Consider the following 27,758-nt stretch of genomic DNA (forward strand, 5'->3'; position numbering starts at 1 on the left):
AAGGTGGAGACTCTGGGGGAGCAAGGCCCAGTAACCACCACGGGGGAGACCGCGGGGGAGAAGGGCTCAACGGCCTCCATGGGGGAGAAGGGCTCAGTGGTCTCCACGGGGGAGACCACGGGGGAGAAGAGCCCAGCGGCCTCCATGGGGGAGAAGGGCCCAGCGGCCTCCCCGGGGGAGATCACGGGGGAGGAGAAGCCAGCGACTACCAGGGGGAGACCCAGAAGGAGAAGGGTCCAGCGGCCTTCATGGGGGAGAAGAGTCAAGTGACCCCCCACAGGGGAGACGACGGGGGAGGAGGACCCTGCGGACCTCACAGGAGAGACCGTGGAGGCGAAGGACCCAGTGGCCTCCAGTGGGGGAGACCATAGGGGAGAAGCAGCGCGGCTTAGGGGAAAGAGCCCGGGCTTTGGAGTCAGAGGTCATGGGTTCTAATCCCGCCTCGGTCACCTGGGTGACTTTAGGCAAGTCACTTCACTTCTCTGGGCCTCAGTTCCCTCATCTGGAAAAGGGGGACAATAATAACGTTGGTATTTGTTAAGCGCTTACTACGTGCCGAGCACCGGTCTAAGCGCTGGCGTCGATACAAGGTAATCAGGTTGCCCCACATGGGGCTCACAGTCTTCATCCCCATTTGACAGATGAGGTAACTGAGGCACCGAGAAGCGAAGTGACTCGCCCCAAGTCACACAGCTGACAAGTGGTGGGGCCGGGATTAGAACCCATGACCTCTGACTCCTAAACCCGTGCTCTTTCCACTGAGCCACGCTGCTTCTACAGTGTCAAGGACTGTATTAAGAACTGGGATAGTTATAAGTTCATGAGGTCGGACAAGGTCCCTGTCCCACGTGGGGCTCACGGACTCAATCCCCATTTTACAGATGAAGGAACTGAGGCCTAGAGAAGCGCAGTGACTTGCCCAAGGTCACAGAGCCGACGAGCGGCAGGGCCGGGATTAGAACCCACGACCTCTGACGCCCAAGCCCGGGCTCTCTGTCCAGTGGGGATGGGAACCGGGAGCCCCACGTGGAACAGGGACCGCGTCCAACCGGATCGGCCCGTATCCGCCCCAGAGCTCAGTACGGTGTTCGGCGCGGAGCGAGCACGTAACAAACCCCAGAATCATCACCGCGATTACGGCGTGACCCACGGGAGCGGTGGCAACGTAGGCCCGGGCAGCGGGGAGGTCGGCAGAAGCAGCAAGAGAGACTCACCTACGTTGCAGTGGGTGCCCACGTGTCCGGCCTGGCAGGCGCAGAGGGTCTGTCCGGTGGGAACCACCATGCGGCAGGAGCTGCCCGAGGGGCAGGGGTCGTTGACGCAGTCTACGGGCGGGCACAGATGCCACATCCAACCCTCATTCTGGGGGGTGTCGCGGGCACCCGGCCCCCCGGGAAACCCGGCCCTCGCGGGGCACGTCCCGCTCGGCGCCGAGGGGACACGGGGGCCTTGGGGGAGCGGGCCCGGGGGGACGGCCCGGAGGGACCACCCGTCAGAGGCCACCCTGCCGACCACCAGCAAGGCCCATACGGGGCCTCGGTTTCCTCGTCCGTAAAATGGGGGGCCAATCCCTGGCTCGCCCTCCTTCTGAGACTGTGAGCTCCAGGCGGGACGGGGACCGTTTCCCGCCTCGTTATAATTTTGTTAATGAGATGTACATCGCCTTGATTCTATTTATTTGCTATTGTTTTCGTGAGAGGTTCATCCCCTCGACCCCATTTATTGCTATCTTCTTATCCGTCCGTCTCCCCCGATCAGACCGTGAGCCCTTCAGAGGGCGGGGACCGTCTCTATCTGTTACCGATCTGTCCATTCCAAGCGCTTAGTCCAGTGCTCCGCACATAGGAAGCGCTCAATAAATACTATTGAATGAATGAATGAATTATAACAGTAATAATCATTGTACCTACTAAACGCTTACTTACGTGCCAAGCACCGTTCTGAGCCCCGAGGTAGATACGAATTAATCGGGTTGGACACAGTCCCCGCTCCACATGGGGCTCCCAGTCTTAATCCTCATTTTACAGATGAGGTAAACTGAGGCCCAGAGTGACTTGCCCCAAGTCACCCAGCAGGCACTTGGCGGAACCGGGATTAGAACCCAGGCTCCCAGTCCCGGGCTCTATCCACTGCGCCGCGCTGCTTCTCTTCATCTTCTCGCTGTCTTTTTAGTATCTCATTATTCATTCAGTCGTATTTATCGAGCGCTTACTACGCGCAGAGCGCTGTACTAAGCTCTTGGAATGGACAATTCGGCAACAGATAGAGACAATCCCTGTCCAACAACGGGCTATCTTCTAACTACCCCAGTGCTTAGCGCCTAGTACCGTGGGCAAGTCGCTTCACTTCTCTGGGCCTCAGTTACCTCATCTGTAAAATGGGGACTGAGACTGTGAGCCCCAAGTGGGACAGGGACCGTGTCCAACCCGATTTGCTTGTATCCATCCCAGCGTTTAGTACAGTGCTCTGGCATATAGTAAGCACTTAGAAAATATGATTGTTTGTTAACCAATTGCACAATATTATCATTTTCGTCCTGAAAGGGCCCGGGGTCCCGGGGGGAAACTGACTGTTCTCTGCCCGAAGTTTGCCCGGGAAACAGCATGGCCTTGGGCGCTTTCTCCTCCCTGGGGGACCTGGGCACTGTACTGAACACTTGGGAAGCAGCGTGGCTCAGTGGAAAGAGCCTGGGCTTCGGAGTCAGAGGACACGGGTTCGACTCCCGGCTCTGCCGCATGTCAGCTGGGTGACTGTGGGCGAGTCACTTCACTTCTCTGTGCCTCAGTTACCTCATCTGTAAAATGGGGTTTAACTGTGAGCCTCACGTGGGACGACCTGACCACCCTGTATCTCCCCCAGCGCTTAGAACAGGGCTCTGCACATAGTAAGCGCTTAACAAAGACCAACATCATTAGAGAGAACACCATACATCTATATGTGTTTGTGAAGCAGCCTGGCTTAGTGGAAAGAGCACTGGTTGGGAGTCAGAAGATACGGGTTCTAATCCTGCTTCCACCACTTGTCAGCTGTGTGACTTTGAACAAGTCGCTTCACTTCTTTCAGTGACCTCATCTGGAAAATGGGGATTAAAACTGTGAGCCCCACATGGGACAACCTGATTACCTTGTATTTACCCCAGCTCTTAGAACAGTGCTTGGCACATAGTAAGCGCTTAACAGATGCCATCATTATTATTATTATTATATGCATATATGTTTGTATATATATATATATATGTGTGTTCAGCTTATATATATATACATAATATATATATATAAGTGTTCAGCTGACAAGCGGCGGAGCGGGATTAGAACCCACGACCTCCGACTCCCAAGCCCGGGCTCTTGCCACTGAGCCACGCTGCTACTCTGTCTTATCCCCAGAGGAGGAAACCGAGGCCCAGAGAAGTGAAGCCACTTGGCCGAGGGCTCGCGGTAGGCCCCGGGGCCGAGCTGGGTTGGAAACCCAAAAGGCCTCACTCCCGGCCCCGAACTCCTCGTCCTACGGCTCAGCCAGCCCGGCCCGAGACGCAAGGATGATGAGATGAAACGAGAGGCCGGGGGAGGCCGGGGAGACCCGGTGGGCCGAGCCGGCTACAGGTGAGACTAGGGGAGGCCTACGGGGGAGGCCGGGGAGACCCAGGAGACCGGGGGAAGCTTGGGGAGGCCGGAGGAGGCCGAGGGAGGCCAGGGGAGGCCGAGGGAGTCAGGGGAGTCACGGGAGGCTGGGGAGGCCAGGAGAGACCGGGGAGATCCCGGGGACCGGGAAAGGCTGGGGAGGCCGGGAAGGCCGGAGAAGACCGGGGAGACCCAGAGGGCCGGGGAAGGCCGGGGAGTCCAGAGGGGGCCGGGGGAGGCAGGAGAAGCTGAGGAAGGCCGAGGAGGCTGGGGAAACCGGGAAAACCAGGGAGGCCCGGGGGCACCGGGAAGGCCAGGCGAGGCCTAGGGAGGCCAGGGGAGGCCTCGTGCCCGCTTCGGCACGCACACTACCGGTATAACGCGAGCGGAGGCAGAGGCTGCGGCCGGCCGTGCAGTTGCAGAGCTCCACCGTGCCCCGGAGGCCGATCCTCGCCCAGTTCTCGCCCACGTGGAAGTACTCGGACCGGCTCTCGTCGAAGCACTTTTCTGCAAAGACCCCGGGAGTCAGCGGGCTGAGGAGCCGCGGGGAAGCGAGGCGCCGGGACCCGAGGATCCCCTCGCCCCGTCCGCGTCTGACGACGAACACGGCGCCTCGCACCCCCTTCCCGCCTCGAAAAACTGAATAGTTCGCCCCCTTCCGTCTCCCGTCGCTCCTCTCCCACATCAACCCGGCCCGCGCACTTCGCTCCTCTGATGCCAACCTATCCCTGGGCCTCCCTCTCGTCTATTCCTTTATTCGTTCATTCAATCCAACTCACTGAGCGCCTACTGGGTGCCCAACATCGGACTGAGCACCCGGGAGAGGACAACGGGACGATAAACAGGCACATTCCCTGCCCACAGTGAGTTTACGGTCTACCTCGCCTTCAACCTCTTGCCCACGTCCTGCCTCTGGCCTGGAGCTCCCTCCCCCTTCATATCGGATCTGTGCTAAAGCAGTCTGAGTACATCGAAGTGGGGCAGTTCAGGTAAGGATCCTGCCTCGCGCGAGGCTTTTCTACGTCCGGTTCAGTTTCGACGCCGTCAGATAGAACGCTTAACACGCAGCGGGGCTCGGTGGAAAGAGCCCGGGCTTGGGAGTCAGAGGTCATGGGTTCGATTTCCGGCTCTGCCACTCGTCGGCTGGGTGACCGTGGGCGAGTCGCTTCACTTCTCTGGGCCTCAAGTGACCTCATCTGGAAAATGGGGATTAACTGTGGGCCTCACGTGGGACAACGTGATTACTCTGTATCCATCCCAGCGCTTGGAACGGAGGTCATAGGTTCGAATCCCGGCTCTGCCACGTGTCAGCTGTGCGACTGTGGGCGAGTCACTTCACTTCTCTGTCCCTTAGTTCCCTCATCTGTAAAATGGGGATGGAGATTGGGAGCGTCACGTGGGACAACCTGATTCCCCTGTGTCTACCCCAGCGCTCAGAACAGTGCTCTGCACATAGTAAGCGCTTAACAAATACCAACATTATTATCATTATTATCTCCCTTCATATTTCCCGCAGCCACCGAGAAAGCTCCCCTCCTCCAGGAGGCCTTCCCACACCGAGCCCCCCTTTCCCTCCGCTCCTCCTCCCCTCCCCATCGCCCCGACTCCCTCCCTCTGCTCTACCCCCTTCCCCTCCCCACACCACTTGTGTATATAGGTATGTATTTATTATTCCATTTATTTTATTAATGATGTGTCTATATCTATAATTCTATTTATCTATTTTGATGCTGTTGATGCCAGTCTCCTTGTTTTATAATGTTGGTATTTGTTAAGCGCTTACTAGGTGCAGAGCACCGTTCTAAGCGCTGGCGTAGATACAGGGTCATCAGGTTGTCCCACGTGAGGCTCACACTTTATCCCCATTTGACAGATGAGGGAACTGAGGCCCAGAGAAGTGAAGTGACTTGCCCACAGTCACACAGCTGACAAGGGGCAGAGCCGGGATTTTGTTGTCTGTCTCCCCACTTCTAGACGGTGAGCCTGTTGTTGGGCAGGAGGGATTGTCTCCACCCAACAACAATCTGTTGCCCAATTGTAATAATATTACCAACATTATTATTATTATTATTATTATTAATAATAATGGTGTTTGTTAAGCACTTACTATGTGCCAAGCACTGTTCTAAGCAATGGGGGGGATACAAGGGCATCAGGTTGTCCCACAAAGGGCTCACAGTCTTCATCCTCATTTTCCAGATGAGGTCACTGAGGCCCAGAGAAGTGAAGTGACTTGCCTAAAGTCACCAGCTGACAAACGACGGAGCTGGGATTAGAACCTGCGACTTCTGACTCCCAAGCCCGGGCTCTTTCCACTGAGCCACGCTGCTTCTCTACGGTAATAATAATAATGTTGGTTTTTGTGAAGCGCTTACTGTGAACAGAGCACCGTTCTAAGCGCTGGGGGAGATTCAGGGTCATCAGGATGCCCCACGTGAGGCTCCCAGTCTTCATCCCCATTTTCCAGATGAGGTCACTGAGGCCCAGAGAAGTGAAGTGACTCCCCCACAGTCGCACAGCTGACAAGTAGCAGAGCCGGGATTCGAACCCATGGCCTCTGACTCCCCGCCGGGGTTCTTTCCACTGAGCCACGCTGCTTCTCTACTGTACTTTCCAAGCGCTTAGTACAGCGCTCTGCACCCAGTAAGGGCTCAAGAAACAGGATCGAATGAGTGACTGAAGGAACGCGAGCCGGTCGTTGGGCGGGGACGGTCTCTATCTGTTGCCGAATTGTACATTCCAAGCGCTCAGTCCAGTGCTCTGCACCTAATAGGCGCTCAATAAATAGGACCGAGTGACCGAAGGATCGTGGCCGCCCAATCTCACCGGTCTGGCAGCGCCGGCCGGTGAAGCCGTCGGGGCAGGAGCACAGGTAGGACGTGGCGTCGAAGGCTTCGGAGCAGGTGCCTCCGTTTCTGCAGGGCCTCTGGGCACACGGATTCACCGTCGCTGCCGTGCGCAGTCCGGACATGAGGGTCAGCGCGGGGCGTCATGATAATAGCAATAATAATAATAACTGGGGCATTTGTTAAACGCTTACTATCTGCCAGGCCCTTTACTAAGCGCCGGGCTGGATACGAGCCGATCGAGTCGGACACGGTCCCTGTCCCACGCGGGGCTCGCGGTCTCCATCCCCATTTAATAATAATAATAATAATGTTGGTATTTGTTAATCGCTTCCTATGTGCAGAGCACCGCTCTAAGCGCCGGGGGAGATGCAGGGTCATCAGGTTGGCCCACGTGAGGCTCACAGTCTTCATCCCCCTTTTACAGATGAGGGAACTGAGGCCCAGAGAAGTGAAGTGACTTGCCCACAGTCACACGGCTGCCAAGTGGCAGGGCTGGGATTCGAACCCATGACCTCTGGGTCCCAAGCCCATGCTCCTTCCACTGAGCCATGCTGCTTCTCATTTGACTGTAAGCCCATCACCGGGCAGGGATTGTCTCTGTCTGCTGCTGAACTGTCCATTCCAAGCGCTTAGTACAGTGCTCTGCACATAGGAAGCGCTCAATAAATACGATTGAATGAATTAATTTGACAGTTGAGGGAACTGAGGCACAGAGAAGTGAAGTGACTTGGTCAAGGTCACACAACAGACAGGCAGCGGTCTGCCTCCCAGGCCCGTGCTCTATCCACTAGGCCATGCTGCTTCTCCATAATAACTGTGGTGTTTGTAAAGCGCTTACTACGTGCCAGGCACTGTACTGAGCGCTGGGGTGGATACGAGGCAATGGGGTTGGACACGGTCCCTGTCCCACGTAGACCTCACCGATCATCCCAGCCAGGGGACCCCCATCTTCCCCGATGATCCCCCAACCCCCTTCTATTATCCATCAAAGCTATTTAGTGAGTACTTACTGTGCGTGGAGCACTGTACTGAGCGCTTGGGAGAGTAATAATAATAATGTTGGCATTTGTTACGCACTTACTATATGCCCAGCACCGTTCTAAGCGCTGGGGGGATACAAGGTGATCGGGTCGTCCCACGTGGGGCTCACAGTCTTCATCCCCATTTGACAGATGAGGTCACTGAGGCACAGAGAAGTGAAGTGACTTGGCCAAAGTCACACAGCTGACAAGTGGCAGAGCGGGGATTAGAACCCACGACCTCCGACTCCCAAGCCCAGGCTCTTTCCACTGAGCCACGCCGCTTCTCTACAAGTACCAATATAGCAGAGCCGGTAGATATTTTCCCTGCCCTCAGGGAACCTACCATTTAGAGGACTATAATGATAATAATAATGATAATAATATTTGTAGTATTTGTTGAAAGCAGCGAGAAGCAGCGTGGCTTAGGGTCAGAGGACGTGGGTTCTAATCCCTGCTCTACCACTGGTCGGCTATGTGACTTTGGGCAATTCACTTCACTTCTCTGGGCCTCATTTATTCTTTCAGTGGAATATACTGAGCGCTTACTTTGTGCAGAGCACTGTACTAAGCACTTAGAATGGACAATTCGGCAACAGATAGAGACAACCTCATCTGTAAAATGGGGATGAAGCCTGGGAGCTTCACGTGGGACCACCGGATTACCTTGTATCCCCCCCAGTGCTTAGAACAGTGCTTGGCACATAGCGCTTAACGAATAATAATAATGATGGTATTTGTTAAGCGCTTACTATGTGCCAGGCACTGTTCTAAGCACCGGGGTTAATACAAGGTAATCAGGTTGTCTCACGTGGGGCTCACAGTTTTCATCCCCATTTTACAGATGAGGGAACTGAGGCCCAGAGAAGTGAAGTGACTTGCCCAAAGACACACAGCTGACAAGTGGCGGAGCCGGGATTAGAACTGAGCCACGCTGCTTCCCACAGCGTAGATTCCCACGCTGTCTCTCCCTCAGCGCTTAGAACAGTGCTCGGCACATAGTAAGCGCTTAACAGATACCAACATTAGTATCGTTATTATTATTACGTATCGGGAAGCAGCGTGGCTCAGTGGAAAGAGCCCGAGCTTGGGAGGCAGAGGTCATGGGTTCGAATCCCCGCTCTGCCACTTGGCAGCTGTGTGACTGTGGGCGTCACTTCATTCATTCATTCAATAGTATTTATTGAGCGCTTACTATGTGCAGAGCACTGTAATAATAATAATGTTGGTATTTGTTAAGCGCTTACTATGTGCAAAGCACTGTTCTAAGCGCTGGGGTAGACATAGGGGAATCAAGTTGTCCCACATGGGGCTCACAGTCTTCATCCCCATTTTCCAGATGAGGTCACTGAGGCCCAGAGAAGTGAAGTGACTTGCCCACAGTCCCACAGCTGACAAGTGGCAGAGCTGGGATTCGAACTCATGACCTCTGACTCCAAAGCCCGTGCTCTCTCCACTGAGCCACGCTGCTTCTCTACTGTGCTAAGCGCTGTACTAAGCGCTGTACTAAGCGCCTACTTCTCTGGGCCTCAGTGACCTCATCTGGAAAATGGGGATGAAGACTGGGAGCCTCCCGTGGGACAACCCGATGACCCTGTATCTCCCCCAGCGCTTAGAAAGGTGCTCGGCACCTAGTAAGCGCTTAACAAATAGCAACATTATTATTTCAGGCCCCTGGCAGCCCTGGCGGTTGGCATTTTCCGGAGTGGCCGCGGGATGGCGCTGTTTCCTCGCCCCAGCGCTTTTCGACCCAGTAGAGCGACGCTAACGCAAGGCCTTTCATTCATTCATTCAATAGTATTTACTGAGCGCTTCCTATGTGCAGAGCCCTGGACTAAGCGCTCGGGATGGACAAATCGGCAACGGATAGAGACGGTCCCCGCCCTCTGACGGGCTCACGGTCTAATCGGGGGAGACGGACGGACGAGAACGATGGCGATAAATAGAATCGAGGGGATGAACATCTCATTAACAAAATAAAATAAAATAAATAGGGTAATGAAGATATATACAGTTGAGAAGCAGCGTGGCTCGGTGGAAAGAGCCACTGTTTTATATTTGCCATTGTTTTTATGAGATGTTCTTCCCCTCGATTCTATTTATTGCCATTTTTCTTGTCTGTCCGTCTCCCCCCATTAGATCGTGAGCCCGTCAGAGGGCAGGGACCGTCTCTATCTGGTACCGATTTGTCCATTCCAAGCGCTTAGTACAGTGCTCTGCACATAGTAAGCGCTCAATAAATACGAATGAATGAATGAATGAATGAATGAATGAGCATGGGCTTGGGAGCCAGAGGTCATGGGTTCGAATTCCGGCTCGGCCACTTGGCAGCTGTGTGACTGTGGGCAAGTCACTTCACTTCTCTGGGCCTCAGTTGCCTCATCTGGAAAATGGGGATGAAGACTGTGCGCCTCACACGGGACAACCTGATGACCCTGTATCTCCCCCTGTGCTTAGAACAGTGCTCTGCACATAGTAAGCACTTAACAAATACCAACGTTATTATTATTATTACAGTCGAGCGGACGAGGCTGACCATCCCAGGCTGAGCCCCCCTTTTCCTCCTCCCCCAAGCCCATCTGCATCACCCTGACTTGCTCCCTTTGCTCTTCCCTCCTCCTGCTCCACACCACTTGGGTCCACATCTCTCATTTTCATCATGGATTATTTATGATATCATCATTATTAACCATAGTGCTATTATTATTAATAGCCCTAGAGAAGCAGCGTGGCTCAGTGGAAAGAGGCTGTGACTGTGGGCAAGTCACTTCACTTCTCTGGGCCTCAGTTCCCTCATCTCTCAATTGGGGATTAAGACTGTGAGCCCCATGTGGGACAACCTGATCACCTCAGTGCTTATTTGCACATAATAAGTGCTTAACAAATGCCATTATTATTATCTTATATCTATCCCAGCGCTTAGTACAGGGCCTGGCACATAGTAAGCACATAACCAATACTGCAAAGAAAAAACCACAGTCATTATCATCATCATTATTATTATCATTATTATTGGGGCCCAGGGCAGGGCTGGGGCCAAGTGGCGAACCCGGAGAGTCCTCGCGGGGGGTGACTTACTGGTGTTGTCTCGGGGGGTGGGCAGGCAGTACCCCCAGGCCCGGTCTCGGTCGTAGTTATGGGTGGTCGCACACCTGGAGCCCACGTCAATCGATCATCGACCCGTCGGCGGCAGGTCGGCCAGGAGGAAGGATGGTGACATTTACTGAGCGCTCACCACGCTGGACCCGGGGCGCCGTACTAACCGCTGGGGACGATTAGACCCGGTCCCTGGTTCCTAAGAGCCCCAATCTAAGGATGAGGGTGGGGAGAGGAGGTGGATGACGGACCCGGCAGGAAAAATGAAGCGATAAAACACGCAGAAGATGCAACCCGAGGACGACAACCAACGAATCGGAGAAGCAGCGCGGGCTTTGACGAGACCACGGTATTGGGAGTTAGGAGACCGGGGTTCATTCGTCCATTCATTCATTCAATCGTATTTATTGAGCGCTTTCTGTGTGCGGAGCGCTGCACTGAGCGCTTGGAAAGTACAGCTGGGCAACGGATACAGACAATCCCTGCCCAACGACAGGCTCACAGTCTCAAAGGGGGGAGGCAGACAGCAAAGCAAAACAAGTAGACAGGCATCAGTACCATCAGAATAAAGAGAATCATAGATATATACACATCATTCATAAAATAAAATAGAGTAATAAATAAATAAATAAACCCAGCAGGCCAAGCGACTCCAGTGCCTTGCTATGTGATCTTGGTCAAGTCATTTACCTTTTCCGTGCCTCAGTTTCCTCATCTGGAAAACAGGGATGAAATAAATGCCTGTTGTCCCTCTCAGAATGTAGGGAGCATATGGGGCAAAAACTATGTCTGATCCGATCTAACCGCCTCAATGGGCCTCGTTCTCACCTGTCCCCCTGTCGACCCCTGGCCCACGTCCTTCCTCTGACCTGGAACGCCCTCCCTCCTCACATCCGCCAACCTAGCTCTCTTCCCCCCTTCAAAGCCCTACTGAGAGCTCACCTCCTCCAGGAGGCCTTCCCACACTGAGCCCCGCTTTTCTTTTTCCCCCACTCCCTTCTGCATCACCGTGACTCGTTCCCTTTGCTCTCCCCCATCTCCCTGACCCACCCCACTTATGTCCATCTCTGTCATTTTATTAATTTATATCAATGTCTATTTATCTGTGCTGATATCTCTCTCCCCTCCCTCACTGTGAGCTCGTTGTGGGCAGGGATTGTCTCTTTATTGCTCTAATGTACTTTCCCAAGTGCTTAGTACAGGGTTCTGAGTGCAGTAAGGACTCAATAAATACGATTGATTGAAAGAATGAATAATCTGATGGTCTTGTACCTACCCCAGTGCTTAGTACAGTGCCTTACATATCTAAACACCTAAAAAATACCACTATTATGAATTTTTATGGCATTTTTTACTCTCTTACCATGTGCCAGGTACCGTACTAAGCCCTGGTCTAATAATAATAATAACGTTGGTATTTGTTAAGCACTTACTATGTGCAGAGCACTGTTCTAAGCGCTGGGGGAGATACAGGGTCATCAGGTGGTCCCACGTCAAGCTCACAGTTAATCTCCATTTCACAGATGAGGTAACTGAGGCACAGAGTAGTTAAGTGACTTGCCCACAGTCACACAGCTGACAAGTGGCTGAGCCAATATTCGAACCCATGACCTCTGACTCCCAAGCCCGGGCTCTTCCCACTGAGCCACGCTGCTTCTCGTAATACTATATAGAGTATTCATTCATTCAGTAATTCATTCACTCATACTTATCAAGAGCTTACTGTGTGCAGAGCACTGTACTAAGCGCTTGGGAGAGGACAGTAGAACAATAAACAGACACATTCCCTGCCCCCAACGAGCTTACAGTCTAGAAGCCCTCCAGTGAGCCCTACCGAAGGCTCACCTCCTCCAGGAGGCTTTCCCAGATTAAGCCCCCTTTTTCCTCAGCTCCCGGCCCCACCTCCCTGACTCTCCCCGCTCTCCGGCCCCCAGGCCTGTGTATATATGTACACATCTATAATTCTATTTATAGTAAAGCCTGTTTACTCGTTCTGCTGTGCCTAAATATCTCTAATTCTACTTATTTATATGGATGTTATTGGTGCCTGTTTACTTGTTTTGTTGTCTGTCTCCCCCATCTACACTGTGAGCCCGTCGTTGGGTAGGGATTGTCTCTCTCTGTTGCCGAACTGTACATTCCAAGCGCTGAGTACAGTGCTCTGCACATAGTAAGTGCTCAATAAATACGACTGAATGAATAAATGAATGGGAGACTCTCCCCGTCTTCAAAGCCTTATTGAAGGCCCATCTCCTCCGAGAGGCCTTCCCAGTCTAAGCCCCATTATTCCTCATGTCCGACCCCTTTCTGCATCATCCTGACTTGCTCCCTTTATTCTTCCCCCCTTCCAGCCCCTCCAGAGTTACGCACATAGAATATGTACATAATAATAGTAATTATGGTACTTGTTAAACACTTACTATACGTCCAGCGCTGTTCTAAGCGCTGGGGTAGACTTTCATTCATTCATTCATTCATTAGTATTGATCGAGCGCTTACTATGTGCAGAGCACTGTATTAAGCGCTTGGAATGTACAAATTGGCAACAGATAGTCCCTGCCCATTGACGGGCTCACAGTCTAATCGGGGGAGACGGACGGACAAAAACGGTAGCAATAAATAGACTCAAGGGGATGGACATCTCATTAAAACAATAGCAATAAATAGAATCGAGGGGATGGACGTCTCATTAACAAAATAAATAGGGTAATAAAAATATATACAAATGAGCGGACGATCACGGTGCCGAGGGGAGGGGAAGGGAGGGGGGGAGGAGCAGAGGGAAAGAGGGGGAAAAGGGGGCTCAGCTGAGGGGAGGTGAAGGGGGGGCAGAGAGGGAGCAGAGGGAAAAGGGGAAGCTCAGTGTGGGAAGGCCTCTTGGAGGAGGTGAGCTCTAAGTAGGCTTAAGTAGACTTAATCAGGTTGGACACAGTCCCTGTCTCACTCGAGGATTCCTCTCATCCCCATTTTCCAGCATGCAGCAAGACTCAGTGGATTGAGCCCGGACCTGAGAGTCAGAAGGACCTGCGTTCTAATCCCGGCTCCACCACGGGTCTGCTGTGTGACCTCGGGCAAGTCACTTCATTTCTCTGGGAAGCATTCAGTTCCCTCATCTGTCAAATGGGGATTTAATAATGATGGCGATAACATTCGTTAAGCGCTTAGTGTGTGCCAAGCACTGTTCTAAGTGCTGAGCGGGATACAAGGTGATCAGGTCGTCCCACGTGGGCTCACTGTCTTAGTAATAATAATAATGTTGGCATTTGTTAAGCGCTTACTAGTGCCGAGCACTGTTCTAAGCGCTGGGGTTGATACAGGGTCATCAGGTCGTCCCACGCGAGGTTCACAGTTAATCCCCATTTTACAGATGAGGGAACTGAGGGACCGAGAAGGGACGTGACTTGCCCAGAGTCACACAGCCGACACGTGGTGGAGCCGGGATTAGAACCCACGACCTCTGACTCCCAAACTTGGGCTCTTTCCACTAAACCACGCTGTTTAAGACTGTGAGCCCCATCTGGGACAAGGACTGTGTCCAACCCGATTATCCGGTATCTCCCCCAGCACTAAGAACAGTGCCTGGCACATAGTAAGCGGCTAACAATTACCATAACTACTATTATGACCATTACAGATAAGGCCCAGAGAAGTGAAGTGACTTGCCCAAGGTCGCACAGCAGACCAAAGTATTCGAGGAGGGATGGAATAAGCACTTGGATTGGGGTGATAGCAGTTAATCTACCCCAAGAGTAGCAGCGTGGCTCAGTGGAAAGAGCCCGGGCTTGGGAGTCAGAGGTCATGGGTTCGAATCCCGGATCTGCCACCTGTCAGCTGTGTGACTTTGGGCGAGTCACTTCACTTCTCGGTGCCTCAGTTGCCTCATCTGTCAAATGGGGATGAAGACTGGGAGCCCCAAATGGGACAACCTGATCACCCTGTATCTACCCCAGCGCTTAGAACAGTGTTCTGCACATAGTAAGCGCTTAACAGATACCAACAATGTTATTAATCAGATTGATTGAGACTTTAAGGTAGGAGATCCATAGATTTGTCACAGGTTCACTGTGGACTTGATGCCCGTTTACTTGTTTTGTTGTCTGTCTCCCCACTTCGAGACCGTGAGCCCGGTGTGGGCAGGGATTGTCTCTCTTTATTGCTGAATTGGACTTTCCCAGCGCTTAGTGCAGTGCTCTGCACACAGTAAGCGCTCAATAAACACAATTGAATGAATGAAATGACGGAGCCAGAATTAGAACCCAAGCCCTACGGCCTCCCAAGCCTGTGCTCTATCCACTAAACCACGCGGCTTCTCAGCTGCCGCTCTAGCGGAAAGAGCCCGGGCTTGGGAGTCCAAAGGGCTTGGGTTCTAATCCCGGGTCCGCCACTTGTCAGCTGTGTGACTTTGGGCAAGTCACTTCACTGCTAGCAGCGTGGCTCAGTGGAAAGAGTCCGGGCTTGGGAGTCAGAGGTCATGGATTCTAATCCCATCTCCTCCACCTGTCAGCTGTGTGACTTTGGGCGAGTCACTTCACTTCTCTGGGCCTCAGTTCCCTCATCTGTAAAATGGGGATGAAGACTGTGAGCCCCACGAGGGACAACCTGATCACCTTGTATCTCCCCAGCACTTAGAAGAGTGCTCGGCACATAGAAAGCACTTAACAAATACCAACATTATTATTATTATGCCTCAGTTCCCTCATCCGGAAAATGGGGATGAAGACTGGGAGCCCCACGTGGGGCAACCTGATGACCTTGCATCTACCTCAGTGCTTAGAACAGTGCTTGGCACATAGCAAGCGCTTAACAAATATCCTTATTATTATTAGACCAAGAAGGTGAAGTGGGAGGGAATAGGGGGAAGGAGAGAGGCCCCCACTCTTTCAACCCAGGTAAATCTGCTTTTCCGAGCCTTCCATGTCTCTCCTTCCTTTCTCCTTGCTTCTTCTATCCTCCTCTCCCCATTCCCCATTGCCCTTCACAGGCAGGTTATAGGAATTTTGGAACGGAGAAAAAAGGATTATGTTCCAGATAGCCAATTCCCTTCGCTGTGTGAGAAGCAGCATGGCCTAGTGGACGGAACACGGGCCTGGCAGTCGGAAGGTCACGGGTTCTAATCTACGATCGGCCACCTGTCTTCTGTGTGACCTTGGACAAGTCACGTAACTTCTCTGTGCTCAGTTCCCTCATCTGTAAACTGGGGATTAAGACCGTGAGCCCTGTGTGGGATAGGGACTGTGTCCAACCCAATCATCTTGTGTCTAATCCAGCGTTTAGAACGGTGCCTGGCACATAGTAAGTACTTAAATACCATAATTATTATTACTGTTTTGAAGGGAAAATCTTGGGACTTTCTTTTAGCACACACAACACTGCCTCTCTGACAAGGGGCCACCACAGTCAACCATTTTGTTGATAGGTAAAGTTCAAGGGCGGGTATCTTGTAATAACAATAATAATAATGTTATTTTGTTATTTGTTAAGCGCATACTATGTGCCAAGCACTGTTCTAAGCGCCGGGGTAGATACAGGGTAATCAGGTTGTCCCACACGAGGCTCACTGTCTGAATGCCCATTTTACAGATGAGGGAACTGAGGCCCCGAGAAGTGAAGTGACTTGCCCCAAAGTCACACAGCTGACGGGGGTGCAGCGGGGATTAGAACCTATGACCTCTCACTCCTTAGCCCGGGCTCTTAACGTTCTCAGGGCCTCTCACACAGAATTCATTCATTCATTCAATGGTATTTATTGAGCGCTTACTATGTGCAGAGCACTGTACTAAGCACTTGGAATGGACAATAATGTTGGTATTTGTTAAGCGCTTACTATGTGCTGAGCACTGTTCTAAGCGCTGGGGTAGATGCAGGGTCATCAGGTTGTCCCCCGTGGGGCTCACAGTTTTTCCCATTTTACAGATGAGGTCACTGAGGCACAGAGAAGTGAAGTGACTCGCCCACAATCACACAGCTGACAAGTGGCAGAGCCGGGATTCGAACTCATGAACTCTGACTCCAAAGCCCGGGCTCTCTCCAGTGAGCCACGCTGCTTCTCTGAACTATGACCTCTCACTCCTAAGCCCGTGCTCTTAATGCTCTCAGGGCCTGTCACACAGTATTGATTCATTCATTCAGTAGTATTTATTGAGCGCTTACTATGTGCAGAGCATTGTACTAAGCGCTTGGAAAGTTCAATCCACTGAAGCAGAGTCACCTAATGGTTGGAGCACAGACTTGGGAATCAGAAGGATTTATATTCCCTTCCTGACTCCATCAATTATCTGCTGGGTGACCTTGGGCGACTCACTTCTCTTCTCTAGGCCTCAGTGACTTCATCTGTCAAATGGGGATGAAGACTGGGAGCCCCACGTGGCACAGGGACTGCGTCTAACCTGATTACCTTATATCTACCCCAGCGCTTAGAACAGCGCTTGGCACGTAGTAGGCGCTTAACAAGTACCATTATTATTACTTAAATGCTGGGGGTAGATACAAGCTATTCAGGCTGAATACAGTCCCTGACCCACATGAGCCTCACAGTCTAAGTAGTTGGGAGAACAGGTATTGCATCCCCATTTTGCAGTTGAGGAAACTGAGGCCCAGAGAAGTTAAGTGACCTTCCCTAGGCCACACAGCAGGCATGAGACGCAGCTGGGGTCAGAACACGTCTACCAACTCTGCTGCATTGCACTCTCCCAAACGCTTTTACGGTGTCTGCCCACAGAAGTGCTCGATAAATACGATTAATTGATCCATCACCTGTATATAATAATAACGATGGCATTTGTTAAGCGCTTACTATGTGCAGAGCACTGTTCTAAGCGCCGGGGAGGACACAAGGTGATCAGGTTGGCCCATGTGAGGCTCACAGTCTCAATCCCCATTTGACAGACGAGGGAACTGAGGCCCAGAGAAGTGAAGTGACGCCCAAAGTCACACAGCTGACAAGTGGCAGAGTGGGGATTTGAACTCATGACCTCCGACTCCCAAGCCCGGTCTCTTTCCACTGAGCCACGCTGCTTCTCTGTACTGAGCGTCTAATGCACGAGAGACCCTGAGAGCATTCAATCCATAGCTGTCATTTCTTTCTTTCTATTAATGTCCGTCTCTCCCTCTAGAGTCTAAGCTCCCTGTGGGCAGGGAATGTGTCTGCTTTATTGTCCTCTCCCAAGCGCTTAGAACAGTGCTCTGCACACAGTAAGTGCGGCTCAGTGGAAAGAGCGCGGGCTTGGGAGTCAGAGATCACGGGTTCTAATCCCGGCTCCGCCGCCAGTCAGCCGTGTGACCTTGGGCAGCTCACTTAACTTCTCTGTGGCTCAGTTACCTCATCTGTCAAATGGGGATTAAAACTGTGAGCCCCACGTGGGACAAACTGATCACCTTGTATCCCCCGGCGCTTAGAACAGTGCTCTGCACATAGTAAGCGCTTAACAAATACCACAATTTATTTTATTTTTTTATTTATTAAGTGCTCAATAAATTCGATTGACTGACTAACCAGTAGACGGGATTGTTTCCTTCAAACTTTAGTTTTACAAACACCGTGGCATATGCTAATTGAAGGACATAAGATTTTCTCCTGACAAAATGGAAGGGAGATGGTTCTCTGGAACACGGACCAATTTTCCCATTTTTGGCCATTCCAGAATTCCTATGTACCGGTGAAATACAATGGGGAATGGGGAGAGGACAAAAGAAGAAAGCAAGAAGAAAACAAAGAGAAACACGGAAGACCCAGAGGAGTTACCGAGAAGAAAGAGCATTCATTCAGTAGTATTTATAGAGCGCTTACTATGTGCGGAGCACTGTACTAAGCGCTTGGAATGCACAATTCGGCAACAGATACAGTCCCTGCCCAGTGACGGGCTCACAGCATTGGCCTGGGAATCAGGGGACTGAGGTTCTAATCTCAACCTTATCACTTGCGTGCCGTATGACCTCGGGTGAGTCTTTTCACTTCTCTGTGCCTCAGTTTCCTCATCCGTAAAAGGGGGATTCGATACCTTGTTCTCCCTCCCATTTAGCCTGTGGGCCCCATGTGAGATGGGGACTGTGTTTGATGATAATGTTGGTATCTGTTAAGCGCTTACTATGTGCAGAGCACTGTTCTAAGTTCAACCTGATGATCTTATAACCCCAAGCATTTAGTTCAGTGCTTGGCACATAGTAAGCACTTAAACAAACCACAATTAGCATTTTTATTAAGTTAAGTGACTTGCCCTGGTTCACACAACAAGCAAACGGTAAAACTGGGATTGGAACCCACGTCTCCTATCTCCCATTTCTGGGCTCTCTGAGGTATTTAATAATATTGGTATTTGTTAAGTGCATACTATGTGCCAGGCACCGTACTGAACACTGGGGTAGATACAAGGATACAAGAATACAAAGTAGATACATGGGTAGGAGAAGCAGCGTGGCTCAGTGGGAAGAGCACGGGCTTGGGAGTCAGAGGTCATGGGTTCGGATCCCGGCTCTGCCACTCGCCAGCTGTGTGACTGTGGGCAAGTCACCTAACTTCTCTGTGCCTCAGTTATCTCATCTGTAAAATGGGGATTAAGACTGTGAGCCCCACGTGGGACAACCTGATTCCCCTGTGTCTACCCCAGCGCTTAGAACAGTGCTCTGCACATAGTAAGCGCTTAACAAATACCAACAATATTATCATCATTATACCAACTAATCGGGTTGGACACAGTCCCCGTCCCACCTGGGGCTCGCAATCTTCCTCCTCATCTTATAGATGAGGTGACCGAGGCCAGGAGAAGAGAAATGACTTGCTCAAGGTCAACCAGCAGACAAGTGACGGAGAAGGGATTAGAACCCAGATCCCCTGACTACCCATTGCGCGCTTTTTCCACTAGGCCAGATTTTCACCACGGGTCTTTGCTCACAACCAAAGTTCCTTAAAACCGTCTAGGAATTTCAGCCCGATCTTTCATCCTTCCCGATCTCCGGGGTTTCACTGAAACACTGAAGTTGTCGCTCAGCCTTGACCTTGAGGCCGGGAGCAGTCCCAGCGGGCCCAGGCGCGGAAGTGTGGCGGAGGGCGGAGGAGTGAGTCAGGCCTACTTTCTGGGCACGGCGACTTTTGCTTTCTGCAAAGTACGCCCAGAATCAGTTCCTGCCTGACGTCAGGGAAGGGAATGAGGAAGCCACGTTCCCCCAGGGGCTTTCCGACTCACCCGTGGCCTGCTTTTCCGAGCCCACCCCCCGCTTCCGGACCGGGTTTCCGAACGGTTCCGCCTGGGGGGGGCCTTGGCGAAGCTGGATTGGCGGGTGGGCTTGGGAAGCAGCGTGGCTCAGTGGAAAGAGCCCGGGCTTTGGAGTCAGAGGTCATGGGTTCGAATCTCGGCTCTGCCACTCGTCAGCTGTGGGACTGTGGGTGAGTCACTTAACTTCTCTGGGCCTCAGTTACCTCATCTGTAAAATGGGGGCTAAGACTGTGAGCCCCACGTGGGACAACCTGATTCCCCTGTGTCTACCCCAGCGCTTAGAACAGTGCTCTGCACACAGTAAGCGCTTAAGTACCAACATTATTATTATTAACACCTTGTCCTGGAAGCTGTACAGTGCTCTGCTGTCCTGAGAACCAGCCTGGCCTAGTGGCTGGAGGAGACAGAAGGACCTGGGTTCTAATCTTGACTCCGCCACTTTCATTCAGTAGTATTTACTGAGCGCTTACTATGTGCAGAGCACTGTACTAAGCACTTGGAATGGACAAATCGGTAACAGATAGAGACAGTCCCTGCCCTTTGACGGGCTCAAGGTCTAATCGGGGGAGAGGGACAGACGAGAACGATGGCGATAAATAGAATCAAGAATCACTTGTCGGCTGGGTGACCTTGGGCAAGTCGCTTCACTTCTCTGGGCCTCAGTTCCCTCCTCAGTAAAATGGGGATTAAGACTGTGAGCCCCACGTGGGACAGGGACTGTGTCCAACCTGATTACCTGGTATCTGCCCCAGGGCTTAGAACAGTGCTTGGCACGTAGTAACCGCTTAACAAATACCATAATCATTATTATTATCACTGGCTGCCGGCCCTGCTCCTTGGGCTAATGCTAATGCTCCTCTAACGCTAACTTCCTTCTCACCGTTCTTCGATATTGTCTATCTCACCGCTGACCTCTCGCCCACATTCATTCAATAGTATTTATTGAGCGCTTACTCTGTGCAGAGCACTGGACTAAGCGCTTGGAATGTACAATTCGGCAACAGATAGAGACCATCCCTGCCCAGCGACGGGCTTACAGTCTCTCCTGCCTCTGGCCTGGAACGCCCTCCCTCCTCATATCTGACAGACAATTCCTCTCCCCGCCTTCAAAGCCTTACTGAAGGCCCATCTCCTCCAAGAGGCCTTCCCTGATTTATCCCCCCTTTCCTCTTCTCCCACTCCCTTCTGCCTCCCCTGACTTGCTCCCTTTAGAGAAGCAGCGTGGCTCAGTGGAGAGAAGCAGCGTGGCTCAGTGGAAAGAGCACAGGCTTTGGAGTCAGGGCTCATGAGTTCGAATCCCAGCTCTGCCACTTGTCGGCTGTGTGACTGTGGGCAAGTCACTTAACTTCTCTGTGCCTCAGTTCCCTCATCTGTAAAATGGGGATGAAGACTGTGAGCCCCACGTGGGACAACCTGATTCCCCTATGTCTACCCCAGCGCTTAGAACAGTGCTCGGCACATAGTAAGCGCTTAACAAATACCAACATTATTATTATTTACCACCCCCGTCCCAGCCCCACAGCATTTATGTCCATATCTGTCATTTATGAATTTATATAGTAATAATAATAATGATGATGGTGTTTGTTAAGCATTTGCTACGTGCCAAGCACTGTTCTAAACGCCGGAGTAGACACAAGGTAATCAGGTTGCCCCACGTGGGGCTCACGGTCTTTATCCCCATTTTACAATGAGGTCACTGAGACCCAGAGAAGTGACGTGACTTGCCCAAAGTCACACAGCTGACAAGAGGCGAAGCTGGGATTAGAACCCATGACCTCTGACTCCCAAGCCCGGGCTCTTTCCACAAAGCCACACTACCTCTCTAATTAATTATATTTATGTCTGTCTCCCTTGCTAGACTGTAAGCTCCGTTGTGGGCAGGGAATACGTCTGCTTAGTGTTCGAATGTACTCTCCAGAGTGGTTAATACAGTTCTGTGCCCATAGTAAGGGCTCAATAAATACGATTTATTTATTTATTTGCGATATAAAAAACGTGGCTTCGGAGCCGAGCGATGGAATGGCTTCGGGGGAAAGGTGCAAGACGGGGAGACCATCGAGGAAGGAGCCAAGAGGGAATTACTGGAGGAGAGTGGGCTGACAGTGGACACCTTACACTCCCCCGATTAGACCGTGAGCCCGTCAAAGGACAGGGACCGTCTCTATCTGTTACCGATTTGTCCATTCTAAGCGCTTAGTACAGTGCTCTGCACATAGGAAGCGCTCGATAAATACTATTGAATGAATGAATGAACAACTGACTGAGTAGGCAGGGGGCACATCTCCCGGCTAGGATCTGGCCCTCAACCCCAGCAGGAGAGTGGTGGCAATGGTAATTATCATTATTATTATCAATAATATAATAATATTATGATTATTATATAATATTATAATTATTATAATACAATAATGCTGATGATGATAATAATAATTGTGGTATTTGTTAAGCACTTACGATGTGGCAGGCTCCGTACTAAATGGCTCATTGAAAAGAGCCTGGGTTTGGGAGTCGGAGGTCATGGGTTCGAAGCCCGGCTCCGCCACTTGTCAGCTGTGTGACTGTGGGCAAGTCACTTCACTTCTCTGGGCCTCAGTGACCTCATCTGTAAAATGGAGATGAAGACTGTGAGCCTCACATGGGACAATCTGATTACCCTGTATCTACTCCACGCTTAGAACAGTGCTCTGCACATAGTAAGCGCTCAACAAATACCAACATTATTATTACAAGCGAATGAGGTTAGACACAGTCCCTGTCCCATATAGGGCTCACGGTCTTCATCCCCATTTTACAGATGAGGTAACTGAGGCTCAGAGAAGTGAAGTGACTGCTCCAGGGTCACGCAGTAGACAAGTGGCAGAGCGGGGATTAGAACCCAGATCTCTCTGATACTCTGGCCCCGGCTCTATCCACTAAGCCTCGCTGGGCTCCTCTTGGGTATAGGGGGAGCTTAGTAGGAGCACAGGAACATTCCTCGCCCAAATGGCGCTTCCACTCCGATTGATCCGTCGGTGCTATTTATTGAATGGTCACTGTGCACAGAGCACTGTACTAAGCACTTGGGAGAGTACACTTTACCAGAGTTGGTAGACACGTTCCCTGCCCACAGTGAATTAATACTAGTAATAATAATAATGTTGGTATTTGTTAAGCCCTTACTATGTGCAGAGCACTGTTCTAAGCGCTGGGGTAGAGACAGGGGAATCAGGTTGTCCCACGTGAGGCTTACAGTCTTCATCCCCATTTTATAGATGAGGTCACTGAGGCCCAGAGAAGTTAAGTGACATGCCCACAGTCACAAAGCTAAGTGGCAGAGCCGGGATTTGAACCCATGTCCTCTGACTCCCAAGCCCGGGCTCTTTCCACTGAGCCACACTGCTTTTATTAGTGCTTACTATGTTCTAAGCACTGGGGGAGATACAAGCTAATCAGGTTGGACACAGTCCCTGTCCCACATGGGGCTCACCGTCTTCATCCCCACTTTATAGATGAGGGAACTGAGACCCGGAGAAGTGAAGTGGCTCGCCCGAGCTCACACAGCAGACATGTGGCAGAGTCGGAATCAGAACCCACGTCCTCTGACTCTCGGGCCTGTGCTCCTTCCAGTAGACCATGCTGCTTCCCTAGACCGTGATGTTAGAGGGGGAGACGGACATTAATATAAATTAGGAAATTACAGATGCGGACATAAGTAATAATAATAATAATGTTGGTATTTGTTAAGCGCTTACTATGTGCAGAGCACTGTTCTAAGCGCTGGGGTAGACATAGGGGAATCGGGTTGTCCCACATGGGGCTCACAGTCTTAATCCCCATTTTACAGATGAGGGAACTGAGGCCCAGAGAAGTTAAGTGACTTGCCCACAGTCACACAGCTGACAAGTGCGGCGGGGCGGGGGGGGGGGGGGTGAAGAAAGTGGGCAAATCCAAGTGCAAGGACGACGCAGAAGGGGGTGGAAGAAGAGGAAATGAGGCTCTTGGAGGAGATGGGCATTCAGAAAGATTTTGAAGCGGGAGAGAGACACTGTCTGTGGGATTCGAGGAGGGAGGGCGTTCCGGGCCAGTGGCGGGACTTGGGCCAGGGGTCGGCGGCGAGAGAGATGAGATGGAGGCCCGGGGAGAAGGTTGGCATCAGAGGAGCCAAGGCTGCTCTGTAGTAGGAAAGTAGCAAGGCGAGGTAGGAGGGGGCAAGGTGGTGGACGGCTTTAAAGCCAATGGTGAGGAATCTCTGTTTGATACGGAGGTGGATGGGCAACCACTTGAGGTTCTAGAGAAGCAGCGTGGCTCAGTGGAAAGAGCACGGGCTTTGGAGTCAGGGCTCATGAGTTCGAATCCCAGCTCTGCCACTTGTCGGCTGTGTGACTGTGGGCAAGTCACTTAATGGGCAAGTCACTTAACTTCTCTGGGCCTCAGTTCCCTCCTCCGTAAAATGGGGATTAAGACTGTGAGCCCCACGTGGGACAACCTGATTCCCCTGTGTCTACCCCAGCGCTTAGAATAGTGCTCGGCACATAGTAAGCGCTTAACAAATACCAACATTATTATTATTATTCTTGAGGACGGGGGAGAGATGGACTCGACGTTTTCAGAGAAAAATGATCGAGGCAGCAGAGTGAAATATAGTCTGGCGTAGGGAGAGACAGGAGGCTGGGAGGTCGACGAGGAGGCTAATACGGTAAGCAAGGAAGGAGAGGATGAGTGATTGGATCGACGTGGCAGCAGTTTGGGTGGAGAGGAAAGGGCGGAGAGGAAGAGAGAGACGGGCCATCACCCAACCATAGGGTTCTGGTTAGGGTTAGGGTCGTGCCTAGGTCACGCGATCCAATCCCCTGCCTCCCACAGGATTCGATTCATCCCATGCCACTTGGAGGACCGTCTCTGCTTCTTTTGAAGACCCAGAGAGAACAATTCATAGCGCTTCCCCGGTTAGCCAGTGTGGAATAGCTATCGACCCCTCACTTGAAGGCAGGGGGACGGACGAGATGACCTCTCCAGGCCCTCCCCGAGGCGGGAACGTTTCTAATTCCAGTGAACCTGGCCAGGGATCCCCCCTCCGCCAACCCTCATAATTTTCTGGGAGGAGGGGCTCACCCACCATTTCTTCCTAGAGCTGCCCTTGGAGGTGCAAGAATGGTACATCCGGCCGCCGTAGCGGAAGGGGAACTTGCAAAGTTGGCCGTCCTCTGTGAGCACTGGAATAATAATGATAATAACGGTGGTATTTGTTAAGCACTTACAATGTGTCAAGCACTGTTCTAAGCGCCGGGGTAGATACAAGCTGATGGGGTTGGACACAGTCCCTGTCCCACATGGGGCTCACACTCTTCAACCCCATTTTACACAGGAGATAACGGAGGCGCAGAGAAGTGACGGGACTTGCCCAAGGTCACCCAGCAGACAGGTGGAAGAGTTGGGATTAGAACCCAGGTCCTTCTGATTCCCAGGCCCGGGCTCTAGCCACTAGGCCATGCTGTACCCAAATAGAGCTAAGGCCCGGGATCTCCCTCTCGTGCCTTTCCCCCCGGCCGGGTTTCAGACGGGTCTGGGGGATCTGGACATCCTAAGGGCCCCCAAGAAAGCTGGGGATACCGAGACAGAGTCGCCATTCCGGGTCTGCCTCCGCTCCCGGCCCAGAATTCCCAAGCCGGCTGGGTTTGTGGAATCACGACGGTCGGGACTACAGTCACCTTGTTCTGCCACTTCTGAGAAGTTACCCCGTCCTCTCCCCACCCCTTCCATTCCACTTAGTGGACAGAATCCCACCCGCAGGACACGGGACAAGATTTTGGCTGCAGCTGTGGACCCTGTGTGGGACAGAAACCGTGTCCAGCCTGACCAGCATGTCTGGGGCACACTCCTCAACAATTTCCCTGAGGCTAATGATGATGATGGTATTTGTTAAGTTAAGGACAGGGAATATGTCCAACCTCATCAGCTTGAATCTATCCCAGCTCTTAGAAAAGTGCTTGGCACGTAGTAAGTTCTTAACAAGTACCATAATCATTATTATTATTTTTATTATTACCTCTCGGCACAAGGCTGTCTGGTACCAGAATCGTTATCATCATTATTATTTCTTATTATTATTACCTCTCGGCACGGGGCTATGTGACTCTGCGCTGCCGTCAGACACCGGCCCGTCCTGAGGAGAGAGGAGAGACTCCGGCGTGAGTGCCCATCCCCGGAGAACCCCCGTCGGACCCCGCGAATGCCTGCCCTAGGCTCCGAGGCCACCAGGCTCCTCCCGAGGACGGTCTTGCGTGCGAAAGGGCAAACAAACAAACAGGGGCGGGTCAAAGGTCACTGCCATCCCACCAGCCTGAGAAGAGGCAGCTTTAGCGGTCACCCAGAGAAGCTTCCAGGAGGGCTAGAGGCAGCGTGGCCTAGTGAAAAGACCACGGGCTTGGGAATCAGAAGCGACCTTGGAAAAGTCACTTCACCTCTAGCCTCGGTTACCTCATCTGTAAAATGGGGATTGAAACAGTGAGACCCACATGGGACAAGCCTGTGTCCAGTCCGATTTGCTTGCAGTCACCCCAGCGCTCACTACAGTGCCTGGCAAATAGTAAGCACTTAACCAAAACCATCATCATTATTATTATTATAATTGAAAGAACGTTTTTTCCCCACACAGCCTGTTTCAACTTCACGTGGCCCCGTCTCGCCTTTGACGCGTGCCTCGTTTACGGCACTGGGTCGGAGTCAAGGTGTCTTGGAGCTGTGGGAAACAACCTCCAAAGCCACGATGGGGGAGCAGGCGATTAATTAACTTATCTATCGTTTTGAGTCACTTCACTTCTCTGGGCCTCAGTTCCCTCATCTGTAACATGGGGATTGAAACTGTGAACTCTATGTGGGACAGGGACTGTGTCCAATGTGATTATCCATGGCCTCGTGGAAAGAGCCTGGGCCTGGGAGTCAGTAGGACTTGGGTTCTACTTCCTGGCTCCTCCACTTGTCTGCCATGACCTAGGACAAGTCACTTCATTTCTCTGGGCCTCAGTTCCCTCATCTGTAAAATGGGGATCGTGACTATGAGCCCTATGTGGGACAGGGACTATGTCCAACTTGATTACCTTTTACCTACCCCAGAGATTAGAAGAGTTCCTGACACATAGGAAGCGCTTAACAAATGCCACAATATTATTACCTCAGCACTTAGTGCCTTAAGGGCTTAACAAAAGATTAAATCAAGAGTGCTGCACCATCACTCATCTCTCATTCATTCCGTTGTATTTACTGAGTGCTTACTGTATGCAGAGCACTGTACTAAGCGCTTGGGAGGGTTCAATAGAACAAGAAAGTGGCCGAACATTAAGCCCGGGGCCATTTTGGTGAGAACGGGGTGTCTGCCTCTGTTCAGGAAGCTGTCGGTCTCCCTCTCACCCCACTTCCAGGAGCAGGCCTCCCAGGATCCTCCATCTGAGGACGGTCTTGGGGGTCTCCCCCTGACCCTAAGCCCCCACATCGCCAGCACGGCCACAGCGTCCGGACTCTGGCCCCAACACTCACCCACGCTGCACCCGGGCAGACGCCGGCCCAGGTCAGGGACAAGATGCCCACCATCCACGCGACCCGCATCGTTACTCCCGGGGAGCTCGAGACGGGGGGCTCCGACGGCGGGGCCGGGTGCCCCTGGGGTCCGAGGAGGGGGACGGAGAGTTGCCGCGGCCTTTCCCCAGTACTCGGGGACCCCGGATTATCCGTCCGTCCTTCTGGACGCCCGTGAGGCCTTGCTTCACTCCGAAATCAGGAGTCCTTGTCGGGGCTAATGATTAACCAGTTGGGGGTCCGGCTGGGGCGGGGGTGAGGGCGGGCAGGGCTATGCCACTGCAACCATCCGGCACGGCGAAGGCCCCCCGGCCTGAGCCGAGATCTGGTCTCCGCCGCCCGCGACAGCCCGACCCCTAAACCCTCCCCTAAAAGTTCATAATGGAGAAGCAGCATGGTGTCTGAGAGTCACAA

General features: G+C 52.1%; 1 protein-coding gene across 2 annotated transcripts in view; it reads right to left on the reverse strand.

Annotated features, from left to right (window-relative positions):
• The window catches only part of HGFAC (HGF activator), a 53,874-nt gene extending 26,335 nt beyond the window's left edge, over positions 1 to 27,539 (reverse strand). Inside the window, exons 1-7 of one of the 2 annotated variants that reach the window (XM_029062076.2) lie at positions 27,306 to 27,539; positions 25,884 to 25,935; positions 24,889 to 24,985; positions 10,564 to 10,637; positions 6,444 to 6,566; positions 3,990 to 4,124; positions 1,215 to 1,325 (exon numbers count right to left, since the gene is read on the reverse strand). In XM_029062076.2, coding sequence (XP_028917909.1) covers positions 1,215 to 1,325; positions 3,990 to 4,124; positions 6,444 to 6,566; positions 10,564 to 10,637; positions 24,889 to 24,985; positions 25,884 to 25,935; positions 27,306 to 27,374 — 661 coding nt within the window. In that variant the 5' untranslated portion in view covers positions 27,375 to 27,539. The remainder of the gene's footprint in view (positions 1 to 1,214; positions 1,326 to 3,989; positions 4,125 to 6,443; positions 6,567 to 10,563; positions 10,638 to 24,888; positions 24,986 to 25,883; positions 25,936 to 27,305) is intronic. The other variant, XM_029062077.2, reaches the window with a different exon arrangement.
• Positions 27,540 to 27,758: the final 219 nt, after the last annotated feature.

The sequence above is a fragment of the Ornithorhynchus anatinus genome, chromosome 4 (genome assembly GCF_004115215.2).
Source record: "Ornithorhynchus anatinus isolate Pmale09 chromosome 4, mOrnAna1.pri.v4, whole genome shotgun sequence".
Taxonomy (NCBI): domain Eukaryota; kingdom Metazoa; phylum Chordata; class Mammalia; order Monotremata; family Ornithorhynchidae; genus Ornithorhynchus; species Ornithorhynchus anatinus.